Below are 22735 nucleotides of genomic sequence, written 5' to 3'. Positions count from 1 at the left end.
GTGGTATTGACACCTACACAGTCAAATGGATCACCAACTGGCTGGAGGGCTGCACCCAGAGAGTGGTAGTGGATGGGTCATTTTTGACCTGGAGGGATGTGGGTAGTAGGGTTCTGCAGGGCTCAGTCCTCGGACCTGCACTGTTCAACATCTTCATCAGTGACTTGGACAAGGGAGTAAAAAGCACCCTGTTCAAATTTGCTGATGACACTAAGATGGGTTGCACCCAGAGAGTGGTAGTGGATGGGTCATTTTGGACCTGGAGGGATGTGGGCAGTGGGGTCCCCCAGGGCTCAGTCCTCGGACCTGCACTGTTCAACATCTTTATCAGCGACTTGGACAAGGGGTTGAAAAGCACCTTGTTCAAATTCAAGGATAATACTAAGATGTGGGGAGAAGTGGGCACACTAGGAGGGAGGGACAGGCTACAACTAGATCTGGACAGGTTACAGGGGTGGGCGGATGAGAATAAGATGGGTTTCAATACTGACAAGTGCAAGGTATTGCACCTAGGGAGGAAGAACCAGCAGCATACCTACAGGCTGGGGAACTCCCTTCTCGTCAGCACAGAGGCAGAAAAGGAGCTTGGATTCATTATTGATTCCAATATGAACATGGGCCGCCAATGTGAGGACACAATCTGTAAGGCTAACCGCACCTTGTCATGCATCCATAGATGCATCTCAAGCAGATCCAAGGAGGTGATCCTCCCCCTCTATGCGGCACTGGTCAGGCCACAGTTGGAGTACTGTGTCCAGTTCTGGGCGCTGCACTTCAGGAGGGATGTGGACAGCATTGAGAGGGTCCAAAGGAGGGCCACTTATATGATCGGAGGGCAGCAGGGCAGGCCCTACGAGGAGAGGCTACAGGACCTGAACCTGTTCAGCCTCTACAAGAGAAGGCTGAGAGGGGATCTGGTCACTGTCTGCAAACTGACCAAGGGGAACCAGCAAGGAATGGGAGAGACCCTTTCCTCCCGAGCACTACCAGGAGTTACTAGGAATAACGGTCAGAAGTTGACTGAGAGTAGGTTTAGGCTAGATAGACATCAGGAGGCGCTACTTCACAGTCAGGGTGACTAAGAGCTGGAACCAACTTCCAAGGGAAGTGGTGCTCGCTCCTACCCTGGGGGTCTTCAGAAAGAGGCTAGGTAACAGTCATTTGATGCCTTCATTCTTTCCTGCCATGGCAGGGGGTCAGACTTGATGATCTGCTCAGGTCCCTTCTGACCCTACCAACTATGAAACTAAGAGACTCCATCACAGAAAAAGAAATCCAGACTTTTTATTTAAGAAACAGAGATGATTTAGTAATAGAAAAGTAGTGAAAGTTAAAAAATATATTCTGAAGATTCCTGTACATGTTAGAAAGAATGTGGCTAATGTGGTACTGGCACAGAAGAGAACTTTTTTGGTTCTTAGCTGCTAGTAAGCAGAAAATGAAAAAGATCGTGGTTGAAACATTAAAATTTCTGTATCTCAGTAATAAGTAATGCAGTTTACCTTGTGTCAAGGCAGTTACACAACTTTTTAATCATCTTTTTAAGGCAGTCACGCAAGAAGCAGGAAACTTCTTATTTTTCTTAAGAAAGCTAACAACATTTAAATCCATGTAATCCTACAGCTCTTCAGCAGCACCATGGAGCTTTTTTGGTTTTTCTCTGCCTTGAAGTTTCCTCCATGACCTATACTTAATTTACAAATTTCAACAGCTTGTTAGATGCAAGTCAGGTGAGCTTGAAATGAGCTATCAGGTATCAGACGCAGTCTGGCCATTGCTGCACGAAGTATAGTGCAAGCTAATTTATCCTGCTGCTTATGGTCTGCTGAACTCCTTGCTGTCCTAACTAGACTGCTTCCAACACTTGGAGCCAGCTATTCAAAGCTAACTGGAATATCACTGCAGTATGCTGCAGTATGAACATCTCCTTAGTCTTTGTAAGCATTTACATTAATTCAAGTACTACGTGCTGTGCAATATCGTGTTTACATTCTACATCACATCAGTGTTTTGGATGAGGAAAGAGCTACAGTATTGTGATGAGTTTTCTTAGACAACAGGGACCTAGAAATCTAAGTATCGTGCATGGCAGAAAATAGCAAGAAGCTGAACATCTCACCTTGTAATTACTAGCCAGGGGAAGCTTGTTAAATATTTATCTTGAGCCTGCAAGAGCTGCTTGTGTCAGGCAATTCCTTTCATGAGAAGCTATGAATGCTTTTTTTCCTCATACACACAACTACACAAGACTTCCTACAATCACTGTTCAAGTACTTTATCCAGATATCCTCCAAAAAGCATGTTAAATAGATGGCCACATACAGAGTAATGATGTTTCATGTCAGTACAAGTACCAAAAAATGTAAAAAATAATTTTAAAAGACACAGATTGACTTGAAATGACATTTCATAAGGATCAAAACAACCCAAAAAAATTATTTCAAGTTGAAGGATTTTGTTTTGTTTCATGTTATTTAACTCTTTTTAAAACACTTGTTTTAATGTGCTGGGTGGGGGGGGATTACTATTTATTCACTGATTTAAAAAAATCACTCAGTTCTAGCTATGCCTCTTCCCTAGAGTAGTACATATTTTTCCCTAGCTTTGCTCCGATATGCATCATTGTATTTCACAAACAGCAATGTATAAGGAACATTTTACAGAGTTTTCAGTATTGTTTTGGAAATATTTTAAATGTTTTAAAGAACAACACATTCCACTAGGAAAGTTTTGAGAGACTCTTTATCATTGTCATAAATGCTTATCATTGCTGTGTGAATAATACTGAGAAAAACACTGAAGACTAAGCAGTCTTGGGTCATCATTTGATTGCCTACATGCAATGAAGGAGTTTCCGTTAGCTAATTGCTTTATCTTAGCAACAGTGTAATAAAAGTTATTGGGAAATATTCAGTACACAACCACTGAGACATTCCAGCAGGTGTTAGGGTTGTGTTCATGTAGGAATGCAGAGCTAAGTGGTCTAGAGCAGCAAGTGGCGCATGAATAGATGTGAATAATTCCAGAAAATTAAGATGAATTATTAATTATATTTCTTGTTACATTCAAACAACTCTTTCATAATCGCTTATGAAGAACCTAACAGTTCTTCAATTCTGTCAATAGCATAATACATGATTTAGGAACTGAGTTGGGATGAATCGGTTTAGAAACTGGTAGAATTGGGTATGAGAAAGGAAGAGTCTTCAAGGACAATTTTCTACAATATCTAATTACCTGTTTAAAGGCCAGTGATAATCTTGGATTAGTTTAATACTCTAAATGGTCTGTTTATCATTTGAAATCACACTTTACTGCAGTGGAAACTACTTTGATGCTACCAGAAGACACAGGTAAAAGACAGCAATTTCAAAAAGGCATCTTTTTGCTTACACAGTGAACAGATTGTTCTGAAGTTATACCACAGAGCAGTTGACATTTAGCTTCTTGGTAGCATAGCTTGTCAGAAGCCAAAAGTTTGTTTGATTAAATCCTCATCTGCCATTTTTTTTGCAGGGGTCCAGGAGGTGGTAGACCTTGGCCAAACCCAACAAATGCCAATTCTGTAAGTAAATATTATTCAACAAGTAGAATAGTCCATGCCCAGTTTTGCTTACCATTGTACTTTCTGAGGCTAGTGATTTCTACTTTTTCATAGCATGAAATAATATATTATAAAGTACATCTCCTAGTTTACCTTTCTTCTACTTTTGATTGTGGATTCCTTTTGGATTCCCAGTTACACAACAGACCTGCAGCAACTACATCACATGTTCAAATAGTGTTCATTATGTATTAACTTATTTTAATACAACATAGCTATCAAGGTAGCATAGGAGTCCGCAGCTTCTGATCTGTGACCTCTATAGACCATAATTTGAAAAGATAAGCTGTAATTCTCTAGCTGCCTTAAGTTGTTTTGTTCTCTTCTTCATTCTCATTTTACAAATTATTCTATTATTTGATTGCAAGCCTCCCTACTCTTTTGGTTGGAAGTGTAGCATAGAAATCAAATAAATACATAAGTAATATTGCCTCAATAGTTTTTATAGGGAAAAAGTGCATTAATTTATATGCCCATTAACATCAAATTATAGAGTAATCTCTCACAAGACATTGTCCATTTTGATATTTTTAACAATTGAATTCTGGCCACACTCTTGAAATTAATAGGTTGCAATAGCTACAGTTGAAGAATAATTAAGGAATGATTTAGCCTATAAGCTATACTGACTGCCAGTATTTGAAAAGATACAGAGCTCAGGAGTTTAGTTTTAGTAAACATGATGAAGACCGTCATAATATGTATCTTAAATTCTTGAGTAATCTGGTAAAATCGTATGTTACTTCTTAGCATATATAATAAGCTCAGGGGATTCTGCAGTTCATTCTGGACTGAATAGGAGGGAAAGTATTTTTGAAATGAAGACTCAAATTTTGAAAGCATCTCCCAAATGTCCTCTAGCACTTTTTGTATTATCTGCCAGAGCCATGGTAACTTCACTTCCAGCTTAATTTTTAAGAGCTGCTCGGTGCTCAGAAATTCAGTGTTTCTTTAAGCTATGGTTAATGAGCTGCCTATGATCTTGCTGCCACTCCATGGAGTGCTGGATAGCCACAAAGTGTTAATTCTCTTCCTTTTTCCGCTTCAGTTGAATTACACTTTAAAAAGCTAGAAATGGTTTAAACACTCTTCTTATTGTATATGTCCATAAAATTATTTCTAATGAGTGCAAATGTATGCTTCAATGGCCAGGTAAATCATGAATGGGAAAGATGTAGCCCACATTACGAAAATGCTTGAGACCTCTTGCATTAGACACATTTATATTAAGTTAGTGAAATTCTTGTTTTAGCCAAGTGATGTTCCAGTTTTAAACTTCTCAACACCATCTTCCTGAGCTGCTGCTCAGTCACATAGAGAAGGTCTTTGAAATGCCTTTTTATAAAGAAAAAAACTAGGTTACTTCCCACAAAATAGCATCTGTAACAGATCTCTATAAGTTGGATAATAATATTTAATTGGAACATTCACATTCTCCTTTTAAAAAGAAAGTTCTTTTCTGGAGTTTAGAGAGAGACTATCATGATATTTCCTAAGGTCAGACTGAAAGAGAGAGAGAGAATACAAGTATTCCACTTTATAGCCTCGATTCATTTTAAGAATAAGATAGTTAAGTCTGTTCTTTTTCAGGATAGCATGTGAACCTTGTTTACTTAGTTAAGTTTTGTGTTTAAGATAGAGGTGTTAAAGTCATCTTGCCTTGTGAACCAGTTAAGCAGGCTGGAGCCAGTCCATGCATCCTATGGAACACCCCCTCCCACCCCACCGCATGCCAGATCCAGCACCTGCTCTGGGACCTGCACTGCACACCACACCCATTCCAGTTGGTCCAGGATGCACACCACACTTGGCAACCATTTCAGCAAATCCAGGATCTGCAGTACTCACAGCACCTACCCCTGGCAGTGTGGGACTGTGCCACATGCAGCTCACATTCCAGCCAGTTTCGGATGTGTGCTGCACACAGTGCCTATTCTGATCAGTCTGGGACAGGTGCCATCTGAGGCACCTGCCAGAAAACCACATGCAGCATTGGTCCCAAAGTGGATGCCACGTGCAGTACAGTCCCAGACCAGCAGAAGCATGCACCACATGTAGCATAGATCCCAGACCAGCCAGAATGGGCACTGCATGCAGCATGCATCCCAGGCCCTGCAGCCAGAGCTTGTCCAGCACACCCCTCGATGATCTTCCAAGGTCCCTTCCAGCCCTAATGTCTATAAAATCTATGAAACCCCATTTGAGTCAACTACCAGACCCAAGGACAGCACTGGGGGCCAGATCTGGCCCACGGGCCATGTCTTTGACACCCCTAGTTTAAGTTCCTCCCTGTACTGGGGCTGAAACATTTATAACTTTGCAACTTACTGATGTGTTACCCTAGTTTGTTGTGGTTTATGCAGGTGAAGCATGAAGCTTGTAGTAGTATGAGCAAGTGCTATAACTGATAGTGCAGAAGCTACTAATTAAGATCTTGATCCTGCAAGCAATTCAGGCTCTATATGGTACAATATAGATACCTGAGCTAGGCCTGAATTTGTTAGCTTTTGCACTGAAAACATCTGTAATAGGGCATGACAGGCTCATGGCCCCAGGGCAGCCATAATGCTCTCTGGTGGTCTTGCAGCTCCTGCCAAGCTCAGACTCTAATGTCACTCTCCGTAGATTGCTTGCCTTCCAGGCCGTGTTCTTATTATTAAAGGTTGATTAAGGGAGACTGCCCACGGGCCGTAGAGTGAGCCTTAATCCTAACAATTCCCCACTGGGTCTCTCCTATTCCCCACTAGTCTCAATCCAGCCCTCAGGTCTGATATGTCCCTCTTGGCCTGACTATACACCTGTAGGGCACCCATAGCCTTAAGAGGAAATTGTGTGACTCTGTTCCTCCCCTACACTACACCCCAAACCTCATGAATGTTATCACTATGATATTCAATTCACAAACTTGACCCGTTTTGGCCCTGAGACCCCCAGTCTCCTGCACAGCCCCTCTCTCTAGGCACGCAGGCCCCCCAGTTCAGCTCACAACCCCTCTCAGACTCATGAACCCTCATCTGGCCCTTGCCCTGCCCCTAGGCCCATTGACCCTCTGGTCCATCTGTCCATCAGTCCTTTTCTCCTGTACTCTGCCTGTCTTTATACCTTCTTGGGCCTCACTCCTTTTCAACCCTGCTTGTCCCTGGACCCTCTGATAACGCTCCCAGTCCTTTCCAGGGCTGGACCCCACTCTCACCCCCTGCTGGGCTGCTGGCACTCTTAAGTATGCCTTGCCTACCCTTGCAGGGGTGCAGGCTAAACTGCTAGTATAGCTTAATAATGAACACCTGCCCTCTGGCAGGCACTCAAGCTTTCTCTAGGCTTAACATAAAACAGGGGCATCTCCCCACATACTCAAAGTCCTTCTCTGTCCCAGGTAGTTCTCTGGTTCCCTGCGTTGCAGAGTTTCTTATTCAGAGCCACTTGTCAGTTCAGGAGTCCTCCTGCTCTGCTGTCAGGAGCTCCTCACTCCATAGCAATCAGAGCAAGACTATCAGACTGGTGCAGGCTCTCGACCAGGGATAGGCAACCCCTGGCATGGGTACCAAACTGTGGCATGTGAAGGCACTTGACTTGGCACGCGTGCCTCTGGGCAGACAATGGGGAAGGGGTTAGGTCTGTGCTGCTACAACAAAGATAGGACACCTTGTGGCTCCCACACCATCTTCCATGGCACACCAACATGTTATGAGTCAAGGTTGCAGGTGTTTTTGGCACTCCTCCCAAAAACATTGCCTACCCCTGCTCTAGGCTTATATATTTCAAGCCTGTGCCCTCTTCTGGTCATGTGAGTTTCTCATTAGCCTCTCTTTGCCACCTGTAAGCAGCCCTTCTTTGCCACCTGCAAGTGCCTTCATATACAGGGGTTGACAACCTTTTTGCTATGGAGAGCTGCTTTTTATGACCCAGCCCCTACCTCAGGCCAGAGCCTTGCATCTCCTGGTAAACAAATGATGATGTGAAGGAAATAAAATCAGGTAGGCACTAGAACCCTGGGGTTGCCTCCTCTGCTGCATGGGAGAGAATAAACTGAAGATGGCAGGCTCTAGATCCCCGGGGGCCTCCTCTGCCACCATGGCTGGAACATCTTACCAATTCTTTTGGCTACCATGGGCCAGATCCAGCCCATGGGCCATAGGTTACCAACCCCTGATCAGTATCCACATTAGCCTGAGCTGAGTCATGTATACATGGCAGTGCTGTGGGTTACAGATCTATCTATCTATCTTTCTATCTTTCTACACACACACACACACCCATTATTCTATTCCTTTTGACCTCAGTGGGGTCACTCATTAGCAAAAGTACACGTACTGTAACTGACCATGTAAAGTTTACAAGATTAGGGTCCAAGAAGCCTCCAATTTCTGGTACATTATTTGATTTTTTTTTCCTTAGAAGCACAGAACAAACATTCTTACTGTGTAACAGTGGGGGCAATAATTTTAAATTGAAGTATCTGGTATTAAAGTCCCTCTGGTAACATTGGAGTGCTATTATAGCCAGGATGGGCCAGGAAAATTGTGAGATCCAGGGATTTTTGTGATTAATATCTTTTATTGAACCAACTGAATAGTTGAAATAGACCTAGATGAGCTTTCTAATGCAATGCATTCTTCTTCAGTTCCCCCGGAGAAGAATGTACAGCATTCAAAAGCTTATCAAAAGTTTATCCCAAATATGTCGTTGGACCAGTAAAAGATAACCACCACACAAAAAAAAGTTTTGCCTCTTGCACACTGAATCCTTTAAATTTTGGACTCCATTTATCTATCTTAATGCAGAAATAACTATTTTATTTGTCTTCGTATTCTAGATACCATATTCTTCAGCATCTCCTGGGAATTATGTAGTAAGTACAATTGTGTGTGTTTGCTCATTAGAATTGTTGCTACATTTTATTCAGGCAAAGAAATAGTTGTCCAGATGTTAAGAAGAGCCCTTGTGTATTGGTTGAGAAGTGAACATCTGATCTGTGTTTAGTTGTTTTGTCTGCCATATACAGTGCATATGTTGATGTTCATTACTAGAACAGTTATCAGTCTGGTTGGAATTGCCCTGAGTGTTGTGTTTTACTTCAGCATATGTTTCTGTAACCAATACGATATATTGTCTTCAATAATAAAGGAGAAAAAACAGCCTTTTCTTGGTGACTCAATAGTGTGTTTGCATTCGTGACATTATGAAAAAAAAAGATTTTTAAAAATTAGGAATGCTTCAACTTCCCAAAGATGTGTATAATATCTCTTAAAAGGATACTCAGAACTAATGTGTTTTGGGATGTTTTTATTCGCTGGTGCTGTAATTACCTCCTGGAGATCTGAAAACATTTTTTCCACACAGACTTTTATTTTTTTTTTGGCAGGCATACACTTTATTTTGCAATTGGATTGCTCCTGAAATTGGCATAGTAATTTTTGCTTAGCAAACTCTTTAAAATTTATTATATTACATTTAATAGTAACATCCTATGTCTGTCTTTCATCCTAAAGAACCCAAAGGGCTAAATAATATAGCTGTCATAGAGATATAATAAACTACAATATGCTCTGTTTAGGAAACACTTCGTGTATCAACAGAATAGTTTCCTGTAGACCGATAGGAACATACATTGATGTGTTTCCTGTGACTGAATTGCACCAGAAAAGGCACAGTCCTCAAGGATGGAACTTTATTTTTTGTCTTGTGTATTTTTTGTCTGATTATGTATTTTTCTAAGAATGCTGTTTGAATGCTTTGTGTCCCTTAGAGTAATGAAGTGAAGATATGATAGGCTGAGGACATTAGAACTGACTCACCTGTCAATTCGCTTTAATTGACCTATATATGTTGATCTCCAGGCCAGGCAACAAATCTCATCCTTTTACTACAAAATTTACAGTCTATATTCTTTATCATTTTGCTGTAAATACTGGCTAATTATTGATGCTATTGGAAGGAGTTTTCTGCAGGACTTGTGTTTACCGTCTGAGTTCTGTTTTTAAATAAATGCCAAGGGTTTCTAGCACCTCGGAGAGAGGAGAGGAGCTTTTCTATACCTTTAGAAATGTAAAGAAACAAAAAAATAGATCAAGGTCTTAGCTTAGGATCCAGGTCTATGCTCAAATCTAGCCAGAGGGCAGTAAGGATAGATGGCTGCAACAGAAAAAAAATAATGTCCTTGCATATATAACAAGGGGAGCAGTGAGCAAGAGATTATTTTACCTGTACCCTTCATCTGACATTGATGAGATTGATACTCCAATGCTGTGTCCAGTTCTAATGATCACATTTGAGACATTGTACAGTACCTTTTACTGTACAAGAAAATTACAGTGAGATGTTTCCCTGCAGTCAAGCAATATTATATTTGCTAATATGAGTGTTTTCTCCTTATCCTCTACCTTCCTTTTAAAAACTGAATTTGAACAATATGCTAGAAAATCAGAACTCAAATTTTAAATTGAAAAATTGGTGAGGGTGCAGCAAAGAGACACTCAAATTATTTGAGAGTGAAGAAAAAGCCATACAGTGAAATACTAAGAGATCACAAGCTGTTCAGTTTATCAGAAAGAAGACTGAAAGATGACTTGATTACACTGTGAGAGTACCTTCACAGGAAGAGCTCTTTAAGCTAGAGTAGAAAGGCATTGCAAAAACAAAGGCTAGAAGCTGAAATCAGACAAAATTCAAATTTTAGAGCAGTCACAAACTTGTATCAGTGGGGGTATTTAGCCACTGAAATGAGCTACTAAGTAATGGTTTCTCCATTTCTTCATGTTTTTGACAAACACACGCAAGTTACTGGACTCAGTACGAGGATAACTCGGTGAGAATTAATGGCCATTAATCAAGAGATGATCTAATGTTTCCTTTTCTCCTTATGAGTCTGTGACATCTGTAGTAAAGCAGGCTTAATTACTTACACAGCTCAGAAGTACTCAGTAGTCTTGTCCAATGAACCTTTCTTTCATTTTTTGTCATTGTGACAAGGTATTTAAGCAGAATTTGCAGATTTTGTTTGCAAACTGACAGCCCATGCTATGGCCTCAAACTTGTGAACTTTGGGCTGTCAATTATGAGTCTTAGTGCCCACACCACCCCACCTAGAATGCTACAAAGTGAAAGATAAAGACTGGTAGTTAGTGCATTATACTGTTAGCTTTGTAACAGCCCAGAAGTGTGTGAGTGAGTGGACTGCAGGGTCATGGTCTTAATGTACGGTTGTCAAACTCATCTGACCCCATGGGATGAATCACTGTCACTGAGCTGGTGTGCAGGCCAAATAGCGGCCAATCCCCTGTGGAGCAGCCAGGGTCCCAGGTCCAACCCACAGACTGCACTCAGCACTTGCCAGTCTCCCAGAGGGTTAGTCTGGAATGCCGCATGCAGCCTGCACCCCAAACCTGGACTTCCTGTGCTGCAGGTAGTACTGGGTCCAACCCCTGTGCTGCATGCACTGCAAGCCTTGGGGATAGTGAGTGGTGCATTTGGTGCATGAGGCTGGTATGGGGTGTGCACTCCATGTGGTGCCCCACCAGAATGGCCCAGCACACTGGCTCTAGGTCCATTGGAGCACTACATGAAGCATCCGCCCTGTGCCAGCTCTATAGGCTGTGTGCAGGATGTGTAGCTAGTCCAGTCTCATATGCTGCAAGCAGCACACACTAGCTACAGGGCTTGTGCACACAGCCCCTGGGGCTGGAATGGGGCACACATTGCCTGCAGTGCATAGGCTGGACCTGGCACTGCAAGCAGCACAGGGGACCAGGATGTGTGCTATAAGCAGCACTCACCCTGGACCAACTAACCTCCTGTGCCACCTGCAGTATGCATGTTGCAAGGTCAGGCCACATGCTACATGTGGTTAGTCCAGCCCACAGGCCAGATCTTATGACTCCGTGGGTTGAATCCAGCCTGCGGGCCATATGTTTGACACCTGTCTTAACAGGTAAGATACATGTATTCAGACTACACGTACATGATAAATTTTCATTAATTTGCAACTAGAGGCATTAATCCAAAAAGCAGTATTACTGATTTTATATACAGGATGTACTGTATCTGGAAATTGCTTATTAGTGCGCTGCTGCCTAATATTCCATAGTTTGCACTGTGTTTTATAAGCCATACAAGTGTGGTTTCTATTGTTGTAATTCCAAAACTTTCCTTCTCTTTCCCAAAATATGTTTTTCATATTATAACAAATATTATAACAGAAGCAATCAGACCTTGATAGTGCATATGCTGTATGATGTAGTGAACATCATTAATATTGAAATAAAATGATGCTGTTTGGAATAGTAAATCTGCTATTTTTATTTGGAAAGAAACACACACAACAGTGAAAAATGTTGTCTTGTATCATTAATATATAGCATTTTCATATTATGGAAAAATTTAGGGTTGAATTTTTATTGCATATTGGAATATTTTAATCACATCAATAACTGATAGGCTTTCTATATTTCTTCAAGATATTACTGTAGAGGCAGATGTGGTAAGCAAGAAGCTTTGCTGCTGATCATGTTATACAATTAAGTTGTTTAAAATAAATAATTGGAATATTTTTTTAAGAATACAACAAGAACAGCTTGCTTAATAATCAGTGCAGTCTGTTTAAAGGGTTTGTTGTCATAAACAAATTTACAACACAGAAATACAGGAAATGAACAGGGAAAATGAGATATTTTTGGGGGTTTTTTAAAGTCTTTAGCAACAAGATTAACTTCTATTTTAACCTAATACGTATAATGGTGTATCTGTACTCAAGATATATGGATCCAATGTTACTCTGACACTCATTAATCCTCCATTATTTATGTTGCAAAAAGTATATGTAATATGAAATAGTATGACTCAGTTCAAGGTTACCAGGACTTGAACCAATCACAGGTTCAATCTTTAGACTCTGAGGAGAGAGACTTCTTTGCAGTGGTGTGCCTCACCCTGACCACCTTATCTCTTCCCACATGATTCTCAGACACTCTGTGGCCAGCAGGGAGTAAGTTATTCTGCCAGTGCCACAGTGAGAAATCTGCTCCATTACTGTCCACTGAGGGAGAGTAATGGTAGTGTGAAACCTGATGGTAGCAGGCAGAGGTTCAGGGACTCATCTATGTCAGTGGTTCTCAACCTTAGCACACCCCTTAAGACTCAATGCATCCCTTGGGAAAATGTCAGCTTTTAGCTCTCGCTGTTTTGGAGTATGGAAAAATAATGGAGCAATTCTTCTGCGGAAAAGAACTCAGAAAAATGGCAACAGGTCAGAATGTTTTTGTCACTATGGATTTATTTGAAATCTCTGGGCTTATCTTGTGAATCATTGTAGGTATCTGCTCACCTAACAGTGCTAGTATTGTGCAGCACCCTGTAGCACCCTTAAAAAGATCACACAGGATTCCAGGGTGCTGTGTCATCCTGATTAAGAATCACTGAGCTATGCAGTAAAAACAGACCCTGTACCAAGTGCACTTCTTGATGGAGAACAATAGGATAAACGTTTCTTGTTCAGTGTTTCTCCCTGCACCCATGGATCTGCACATAGTAAGTCTCTCGTGCGAGTCAGTACATCCATGGCATATCACGGATTTAATCTGCCCTTGGGTAGATTCATTGACTTTTCAGAACTTGTCTAATGGAGAACATCTTTGTTTTGTGCTATGGAAATGTATTCCTTTTCAGTAATACAACTGCAACCTTTGTGATATGTTTTTTTCTCTCTTGAATTATCTTTGCTCTAGTTTGACATTTTTCCTTTCATACTAACTGAATATTTTCTACCCTTTCAGGGTCCTCCAGGTGGTGGAGGGCCTCCAGGAACACCCATCATGCCTAGTCCAGCAGGTATCCCAATCTATTAAGAAAATAATTTAAAGACAATGCCAGTAATGTTCTGGATGGGGAGTCAGTAATAAGGAAATAGTTTATTCCTGGTGTAGAAAACTAAGTCATTTGCTACCAGTAAAGAGCAATGGATTCATCCTTCTCATGCACATTTCAGCAAACAAAAGCCAATTAAAAGTTCACCTTTTTTGCAGGTAAACATTTTTGCACCTTTCTTTTTTCTTTCTCTCTCCTGTTTTCCTTCTGCTTTGCTGGAGAGAAGCAGCAAGATGGGTATTCTATTTTATTTGTTCCTTCCAGAGCTCTCGAAATCCATTTTTCTGGTCACCATTAGCAACAGAAAGAAAAAAAGAGATAAAATGGAACACACTTTGTTTTGGCTAGTGTTGTTCAGGCCACATTTACCAGCATCTTTTATCCTGTGAGAGTTCCTCAAAAGCATCTAACAGAAGAGGCTTCCAATGGGTCCTTGAAGAAGGGTCTCATGGCTTTAGCTTAGCCAACTAGCTCCTTGTTAGCTGCACATTTCCATACATGAAGCCTATGCAAAAATTCCTGTCTTGAAGGAAGGGAGTTTAATGCCTGAATACATACAGTACTTTCTATCCTTCTGTGAGCAGCATCAGGGATCTGGTAAGCAGGATTTGACAGCTTATGGCCTGGTATCTTGACTTAACCAGACTCTCCACTAAATCAGTCACCTTTCATCTGGGAATCCTTTACTGATAAAAACTCCTCTGGCCTACATCCCCCTTTATGTCCTTTTTAGCTCCTAAGAAATCATTGCTCTCTGTTCCTAAGAACTTTTCATCTCCAGAATGCCTTTTATCTTCATTCCAATCTTCCTTACAGCGCTAGTGACACAGAAATAAGAGAGATTCTTTTCAGGAGTAAGAAGCAGATCTTCCCTTGAAATTTTCCCACTAATGGTGGAAAATCCTTACTCAGTACATGACTGGCAAATACAACTTGGGATAAAGAGAAGAACCTATCCATTAGCCAGCTGAGAAGTGGATAAATACATTCTGATAGTTAAATGTTAAAAATTTTTTCCTAATAGAAAAACAGGCCCTTGCAAATGACATTCACATCTAAATAGAGTCAAGAAAGGTGTTGTGGCATATATAAGCGGCAACATTTTCCCTAATGAATTGTTCTTTGAGATGGGGAGATGGGAAAGAATTTGTGATGCTTCAGGGGCTTCTATTTTCAACCATCATCTCCCAGAAAATCTATCAAGCAAGCAATCTGGTCTCTGAAAAGAAGCTTTCCAGCAGTTAATGTCCCACTGGATCTAACTGCATAAGTGTTTGCACAAGAACCAGTAGGAAATGGAGCTCTAATCCTTGTTTCAGAAGGTTGTGGTAGTTGAAGAACTTGTTCCTATTTGGCATGTTCTGCTGCCCCTGAAAACCTTCCTCCTATTTGATAATTTTCAGTAATAAGAGTTTATGCAGGCTAAATATTAGGGAATAGTTCCTTCCTTTCAGACAATATGGTGATATTGTTCCCTGCAAACAATGCATTTATTATGTCACCAAGTGTAGTTACTGCTTAGAAAGAGCTACAATAAGAGGTGGGGTCCATGAAAGGAATAGACATTGGACTTGACTTGATCCCCTTGAAGCATTTGTCAACATTTTTGGCTTAAGCCCACAATGCATTCCCTGTACCGAGGCACTTAATTCTAGCATGTGCTCTCCTCCTGTGTCCTTTCTATTTAAGAAAATTCATTTCACAGCGTCTAGAAAAGTGGATATACCATTGAGTAGGGAATTAATCTCAAAACTCATTTATCTCTTTTGTAATTGTCTCTTGGACAAAGAAAGGGGTAGTCTTTGTGGAGGAATAGTGAACAGTGGCAATCTGCTCATTTCTCCACTCATTCTACAGCTATGATAGACATTTGGCAAAATCCTCTTTCACTACGTGCATCCAAATGGCAGTTTCCAGCTACATAAATGACATTTTTGTACTTATGTATAGTTTGCAATTCTGTTACCTATTTAATGTGGATATGCAAGCATCCATATAGCTACAGAGCATACACAGTAAACTACATGAATACACAGATAAATATCTATGTACTTGAGCATAAGTCATGAAAAAAATGAGGAGGTAGCCTTCCCATGTTCTCGTTTCAATATCTGAATAGTTAGAGCGCTTTCCCAGGAAGCACAGTGCTATCTCCATGGAGTGATCATAGAATCCTGCTCCTCCATATTATACCCTTAAACAAAGATGACTTGAAGTTGTCTTGTTGACTTGCCACGAGTTATCTAGTTGTTAGCTGTTATCCAGCCCCCCTCTTAAATCTGAGCTTCAGCACTTTGTATTTAATATTAATTGAAAAAAATGGATGGAGAACAGTGGGTAAATTTCTGCCTCATTGGAAGTAATGGCACAGGCTAGAAGAAGGAACCTGGTTCCTTCAAGAATAGTATCTCTCATTGAGCTATGTACCTCTAGCTTATTCTTTTTCTCCTGGCCCCACATATCTCCCTTTCTTGGTTGCCCAGGGGTCCTGCTTCAAAAGGGGAGCCTGAGAAGGTAATGCCTAACCTGTGGCTTAGCGATTACAGTAGTGCAGGTTTAAACCTTCTTTGGGTGACAGGGTCCTTGTCCTAGGTCTCTTGGACAAGTGCTCTAATCACTTGGTTAAAGAGACTAAAACATAGGAGGACTGCCATCCTCCTCCTCCATCATAATACCTGCTCAATGTGGAGTTGTACAATATACGTAAGCCCACATACATGGGTATGTAGCCACTTACCTGCTCAGCTACTGCGTACCTACTGCACATGGTCAGAAGCTGTGTGGTTACTTATGCATCCATGCTATCATGCTATACAGGTAGTAGAATTGCACAGTGGCAAAAATGCCCCTTATGCTGCTGGAAAATTGCCATTTAGGTGCATAAAGTAAAATAGAGGTCTGCCCATAGTGTCTTTGTATTGTTGGCTGACTTTCTGAAAACGTGTTCTTCACTAGGTGATTTACTGAAACTTTTCTAAAGTCATTCCCAACTCAGCTAATTGTTTATTCTTGGATAGCATACCCATAAACAAATGTTCTCAGTGGCAGTATTCTTTAGAAAACATTTCCTTAATTTGCATCTCTGGCTACAGCCTTTTCTGCCTTCTTTTTCCTGAAAAATATCTATGGGTAATGTTAACCATTTCATATGAGCTTACCCTGGTGAATAAGTCACCATAAAGGAAACCTTCATACATACTGATTCTTTTCAAAGATCTTGACTTTGAGCCCTTTATTCAGTCAAAATATTGCATGGCTTGAATTCTGTGCATCTTGTAAGTTAAAATCTGGATTTCAGCTCTGGAAGTCTGAAAACCAGGGACCAAACAGGATACAAAGTTTAGCTAGAACATCTGCATGAATATTAGAACTTTTCGTTGGCTATTGTTGTCCACATAGTAAGGAGAGCTATCCATTGATTTCCACTGTGGAACCAGCAACATAGAAATTTTTAAACAAGGAATTCTCTTTTTGTAGAGGCAACTAAATGGAAGTAAAATAATTCAGGGGGTTCTTGGAACAAGAACATGTGCTTCAGGAACTCAGTAGTTGCAGATTTACAGATGTTTTAAACATCTGTAAATCTGCAACTACTGAATTCCTAATGCCTAAATCTAGAATCTACAAGTAGTCATTTCAGCCACTTAGACCTCCATTATATCTGATTCATACTTGAGTTCTCCAGTTTGAGTGGTCACACATCACTCGATTCTCATCCAAAAAACTCATGTCTACTTGAATGCTTTATATTTCTGAACTATTTTAAATCAATTATGTGATATATACAAAACATTCCTTACAGTCAGTTATTTCTTTTCATAGCTGTGTAGCATGAATAGGAATACATAGAGACAACAATGAAATCTTCCATAACATTGTCACTGTGTAACAGTCACTCAGATTTAGAAGAAATGTTGAAAAGATAAGAAAATGAATTAGATGAACTTTATCTAAAGACATGTCTTGGCACTTAAATAATATCTGTTTCAGATTCAACCAACTCCGGAGACAACATGTACACTTTAATGAATGCAGTACCACCTGGACCTAACAGACCTAATGTAACTATGAATTTATTACATATTTTTTCTGCACTGTACTGTCTTGTTTTACCCAGATCACCAGACCTCCATTATATCTGATTTATACTTAAGTTCCCCAGTTTGAATGCTTATACATCAGTTGTTTTGCATAAAGATTCATGTCAATTGGAATGTTTTTATGCATCTGAAATACTTTGCATCAATCATGTAATACATATAAAATAGCCGTTATCACCGGTTTTTCTGAAAAGAAAACACCTTAAAATCTGTCTATGTAAGGTAGGTAGATGACTAAGGTGGACAGACAGACAGACAAAGGTAGATGTTAGGGACATGACTTAGGCCACACACAGATGTTAACATTTCTACTGGGAAAATCACTGCTCTCTTGGTAGAAATTGCCAGCGTACAGGTATTCATTCAGTTTGTCCCAGAGAATACATGAGTGATCTGGGAGAAAAGTTTTCCCTGAGAGAGAATTTGTCTTACTAGAATGGATACCTATAAGCTTGACTTCTCCCTGATTGGGAGGAGCTGAGCAGCAGCTTCCCATATGCTTTCCCCAAACTGGGGACTGAAGGTAAGGGGACATTTTCCCTGCAGCTCAGCTCCCCCAATCAGAAGAGTTGAGCTGCTACTTCCCCCCTGCCCCCATCCCCATAGCATTCCTGAGATCAAGGGACCCAGGTCTGAAGAAGACTCAGAGAGCTGTGGCAGCTGGACTCCACATAAACATCGTGAGAGTCCAACTACAGCTTCCCTGGCTCCCTTCCCAAATGGGGGTACCCCTGTCTGGAGAAGGTGTAAGGAGCAGCAGCAACTCAAATTTTCCTGGGGCTGAGAGGAATTTGAATGGTCCCCACATGTCCGCCAGACTAGGGAGACCCTTAGAAATTTCCAGCACTAAAAATGAACACTTGTTCATACCCTAAATTTGTCACATTGCAGTGTACGGAGCTGGCATCCAGTAGCATATCATCTCTGAACAGCTCTGGTAGCTCCTATTACTTTCTACAGAAGTGATTCTTTTTAGGAGAAAAATGTCTGTACCCCTGAAGAATATAAAGAAAGCTTTTGAGTGTAACCCAGTGAAATGATGTCTTACCAGTTCTGTAGATGGATAATATCAATAGCTTTATAATGAATGAGGCCTGCCCTTTTCATCTAACTGTGGTGAAAGTTAAAGTAAGCCTATTTGCGACAGTTTAAAATTAACCTTATTCACTATGCCAGGACTGTCCAAGTACTCAGTGGTCAGGAGCCACATGCCACATGGGCCACAGTCCTGTTTAGGTCAGTTTACCTCTAGGTGACCTGCTACCTCCAAGCAACCCCCCCACCCCTCCCCTTCCATGTGTGCAGCCTCACCTTGCTACCAGCCAGGCGCATTGTGTAGGCAGCTTCCTCTTCTTCTGCTGCATGCAGTGCAGGCAGCCTGGTTCTTCTGCTCAGACAGCTCCCTCTGCCACATGTGCAGCTGGGGTACCCGAAGTCCCTGGGTCATAAATACAGCATAAGCAACCAACTCAGGTCTCCCACTGCCATGTGTGCAGCATAGGCAACCCAGGTCTCTTCTCCCTCCCCCCCACACCTTGCACACAGCACAAGCAGCCCACGTCCCCTCAAATGCATCCCAGGTGCCCTCCCCCCATGTTCAGGACAGGTAGCCCAGGTATTCCTCTGCTACATGTGCAGCAGAGGCAAGCCAGGTCCCCAACCCCCACCCGTGTGCATAGCACAGGCAGCTCAAGTCTCCCCCACTGCACTCACAGCATGGACAGCCCAGGTGTATTATCTGTGTATCACACTGAATGGGCAGCCCAGGTGCCTGCCATTGCACTGCCTCACTGCCAGGAGTGGGGGCAGGAAGCGGAAGCCAGGGAGGGAGGGAGAGCTTGGAGCCCCCAGCAGACACTGCATCAAAAACAGTGAGGGTAGTGGTAGCCAGGAGCCAACAGGCTGTATGTTAACCCCTTGCAGGCCACCGGTTAGACAGCCCTGCACAATATTGCCAGTAATTATTTTAGCCAGAACAGCAGCAATACAAAGACTGCTGAGAACTTAGATTTCTGAAAAGAACTTTTTTCTCTTTCTGGTGCTTAAGTTTTGTTTTGCGGTCATTTATGAATAGTTAGAGACTATGGTGAGACCCATTTGAAAAATAGGTCGTCAAACATCAAGTAACAGTTGCAGTGCAATACATTTACTGAAATTCTTGGATTCTTATTAATAATGTAGTGAATATCTTTGTTTTCAATTCAGTGACCAAGATTTAGGTCACTGAGCTGTACTCCAGATGCTGAACTGTCATAACCTAGTAGTATTGCAGAAACAATGTGATGTTATCTGCTGTGGTTGTCAGAATAGAAATTTTGAAAACTGATCTATGATCTAACTCTGGCCTAACTCTGGGTTTATTGAAGTAATTACTAAAATTTCCATTACTTCAGTTAGGTCAGTGCTGAGTACTTCTGATTCACTGGCCATGTTCTGGCCTTCTGCACACAGATTAATTTCTCCAGAGGTCAGGGCAAAACATAGTAATTGAGATAAATCATGGAAAAAATAAGTAAAAACAACGTTAATTACAATTACAAGGAAACAATACATGCAGAGATGTAGAAGTGGAAAGAATTTCTCCCATTTGGGTGTATTTGGTTTTTGCTTATAATGTGTGCTTCTTAGCTTATATGATGTATACCCATCATTAATCCTAACCATGATCCTTTTGCAGTTTCCTTTGGGCCCAGGGTCAGATGGCCCTATGAGTGGTTTGGGTGGAATGGATTCACATCATATGAATGGCTCTTTAGGTAAGAATAACAAATCTGATGAATAATTGCTTTTTATAAAAATACCACAGTACCCACAGCTATAAATTAAATGACAATTGTACATGAAAATGATTTCAAGATTTGAAATACTTGCTCTACATCTATCAAAGGTTTGAAAATGATTACATATCAAGATCTATTAAGATGTCTCTGAGAAAAGAAATACCATATTTACTTGTATACCACACAAACCTTTCCCCCAAAATTAATGTCCCAAAATTGGTGTGGGAATCTTAAATGGGGAAGCCATTTTTCTAGTGGAGTCCAGCATGCAGATCTGGAGTCTGGGGAGATAAGCGGGGGAGGGGTGAAGTGGTGCAGTCAGACCCCCAGCTTGTGTCCTGCTCCACACAAAGTTTAAAACCAACTGCCCAGCAGCAGTGGCATTTCTATTCAGGCAACACATAAGAAAGTCAGTTGACTTCATGGTTTGTTATAGTCTACCAGCTTCCTGCTAATTGCTCTTCACTCGGCAGATGTTAACCCTTTCTCACTTTTTCTAGTGGTGCTGATGTTCAACTCATCTACTTTTTCTTTGGCAGTGTTGCTGTTAGCTACTCCTGGTGTCTCTTCTCCTGTTCCATAGCCAAATATACTATTTTAGCACTTTTCAAAATCTTAGATCTGTCCTTAGCAGTAACTACAGTTTCAGCTTTTTGATGAACAGTCAAGAGTTGCTGACAGTTCAGCTGTGGAAGGGTAAAACTGTAGCTTTTGCCCGAACAGAAAAATGAGAATAAGGGAGTTGATTAGGCTTTATCCCTGCTCTATGCAGCCATAACTCTGGAAACATTTTTTTCTTCATTCTGCCTTTCTTACAGCAAAGTGTATCTTTATTTGAGGGTGTATGGTACAAAAGAAAATACACAACTACATATGTTGCTATCCAGATCATAAATTATATTTCTCCCACAGGTTCAACTGTCTGACTTGCACTATACCCATTCATATATCTCCTAAGCAGTACTTTTAATATTCCATGCTGTGATAAGATTCAAACAGCTGCCTTTTAATCAATAAATCAGAAAAATATAAACCAAATATGTACTCTATTGCATGGTTACACCTGTCGTCAAAGCTATAACATTTTTATATGTAGAACTTACATATAGGTAACTTTCAGAGGTCTTTTAAAATGCATTCACCATATTTATCTCTTTTGAAATCAGCATGGTCTAGTAAACACATTATAATATCTATTCAGTGTAAAAAGGGAAGCAGAATTAGGGAAAGTATCATTTGAAGGGCAGTGTAAGTCACGGGATCGCGGACCTGATAAACAGGAACTTCTGACCTATTGAAGACTTGACCTGATGCATTTGAAAGCTTGTCTAACTCTGTCCCATCTATATAGATGGTCCAATAAAAGATATCACCCTGAGAAATCCTTGCCTTTTTCTACAATTAAGCATAGAGAGGGTGAGGCAGCTTGCAGGAGCTTCTGAAAAGCCCAGATGAGTTTAAATACGTATATGGGGCATACAATAACAGAGCAGCTGGCTCTATTTCTCCACTCCAGTCAGTGATAATGTGGGTAAGATGCAAGTAAGAGCTCTCACTTTTCCTCCTACATCCAATCCCAGATTTTGTTACATTGTCACCTATCTATTGAACAATATATCTTGAGACCCCTTAAGAATCTACCTCTGAATGTAATGGAGAGGATGTTAGCATAGTTGAGGCCTGAATCCGGTCCAGAATTTGAAGCCTAGAAAACAAAATAGAAGAATGTGAATGAAGGTGAGAGTGGGAAAGGCCATAGTGAGATGAGGGGGTGAGAAAGTTTTAAGCTTAGAAAAGAGTTCACCAAAACTTCCTTATCAGACTTATTTGGTGCAATTTAAAATACATCACAACAAAGCAAATTCTGAAGAATCTTTTTTTCCAGGGAAGCATTTTCCTGAAATTTCTAAATTACTTTGAACAAAGCCATTTTGCAATTTTTCAATAAATTCCTTCACATGTTTTTTATAAATTGGCTGAATTTTTAATTAAAATTAATGCACATTATTTCCAAGTCAATTAAAGTTATTAAGTATCACTTTTTTGCTATTATATATTATAGACTGAAAATAACTTCCTAGTTATAAGATTAATTACAATTAAAACAGTTGTGAAAGAGCTTTATATCTGCTTAGCATATGGTTAGATATTTTCTTCAGTAAACATTATCAAATGCATTCAAATCAGTCGTGACAGATTTTTCTTATATCAATTTTAATTTTAAATACTCCACTAGTTCTTTTAAGAAAATTATTACATGACAGATCTTCAAGTCTTGCCCAGTTTTATAATGCGTAACCAAATCTTATATCTCTTCATAAACCGATAAATCTCCTTTATGCCCTCACTATTAGTGGAAAGCTGTTCTAGAATCTTATTTGCTCTGATGATTG

General features: G+C 40.6%; 1 protein-coding gene across 1 annotated transcript in view; it reads left to right on the top strand.

Annotated features, from left to right (window-relative positions):
* Positions 1 to 22735, top strand: part of SSBP2 (single stranded DNA binding protein 2) — a 222395-nt gene that overhangs the window by 185091 nt on the left and 14569 nt on the right. Inside the window, exons 10-14 of the mRNA XM_019531710.1 lie at positions 3517 to 3565; positions 8418 to 8453; positions 13372 to 13426; positions 17453 to 17523; positions 20240 to 20318. Coding sequence (XP_019387255.1) covers positions 3517 to 3565; positions 8418 to 8453; positions 13372 to 13426; positions 17453 to 17523; positions 20240 to 20318 — 290 coding nt within the window. The remainder of the gene's footprint in view (positions 1 to 3516; positions 3566 to 8417; positions 8454 to 13371; positions 13427 to 17452; positions 17524 to 20239; positions 20319 to 22735) is intronic.

This window comes from Crocodylus porosus, unplaced genomic scaffold, assembly GCF_001723895.1.
Source record: "Crocodylus porosus isolate Cpor-Errol unplaced genomic scaffold, CroPor_comp1, whole genome shotgun sequence".
Taxonomy (NCBI): domain Eukaryota; kingdom Metazoa; phylum Chordata; order Crocodylia; family Crocodylidae; genus Crocodylus; species Crocodylus porosus.
This window is presented reverse-complemented; position numbering and strand designations above follow the sequence as displayed.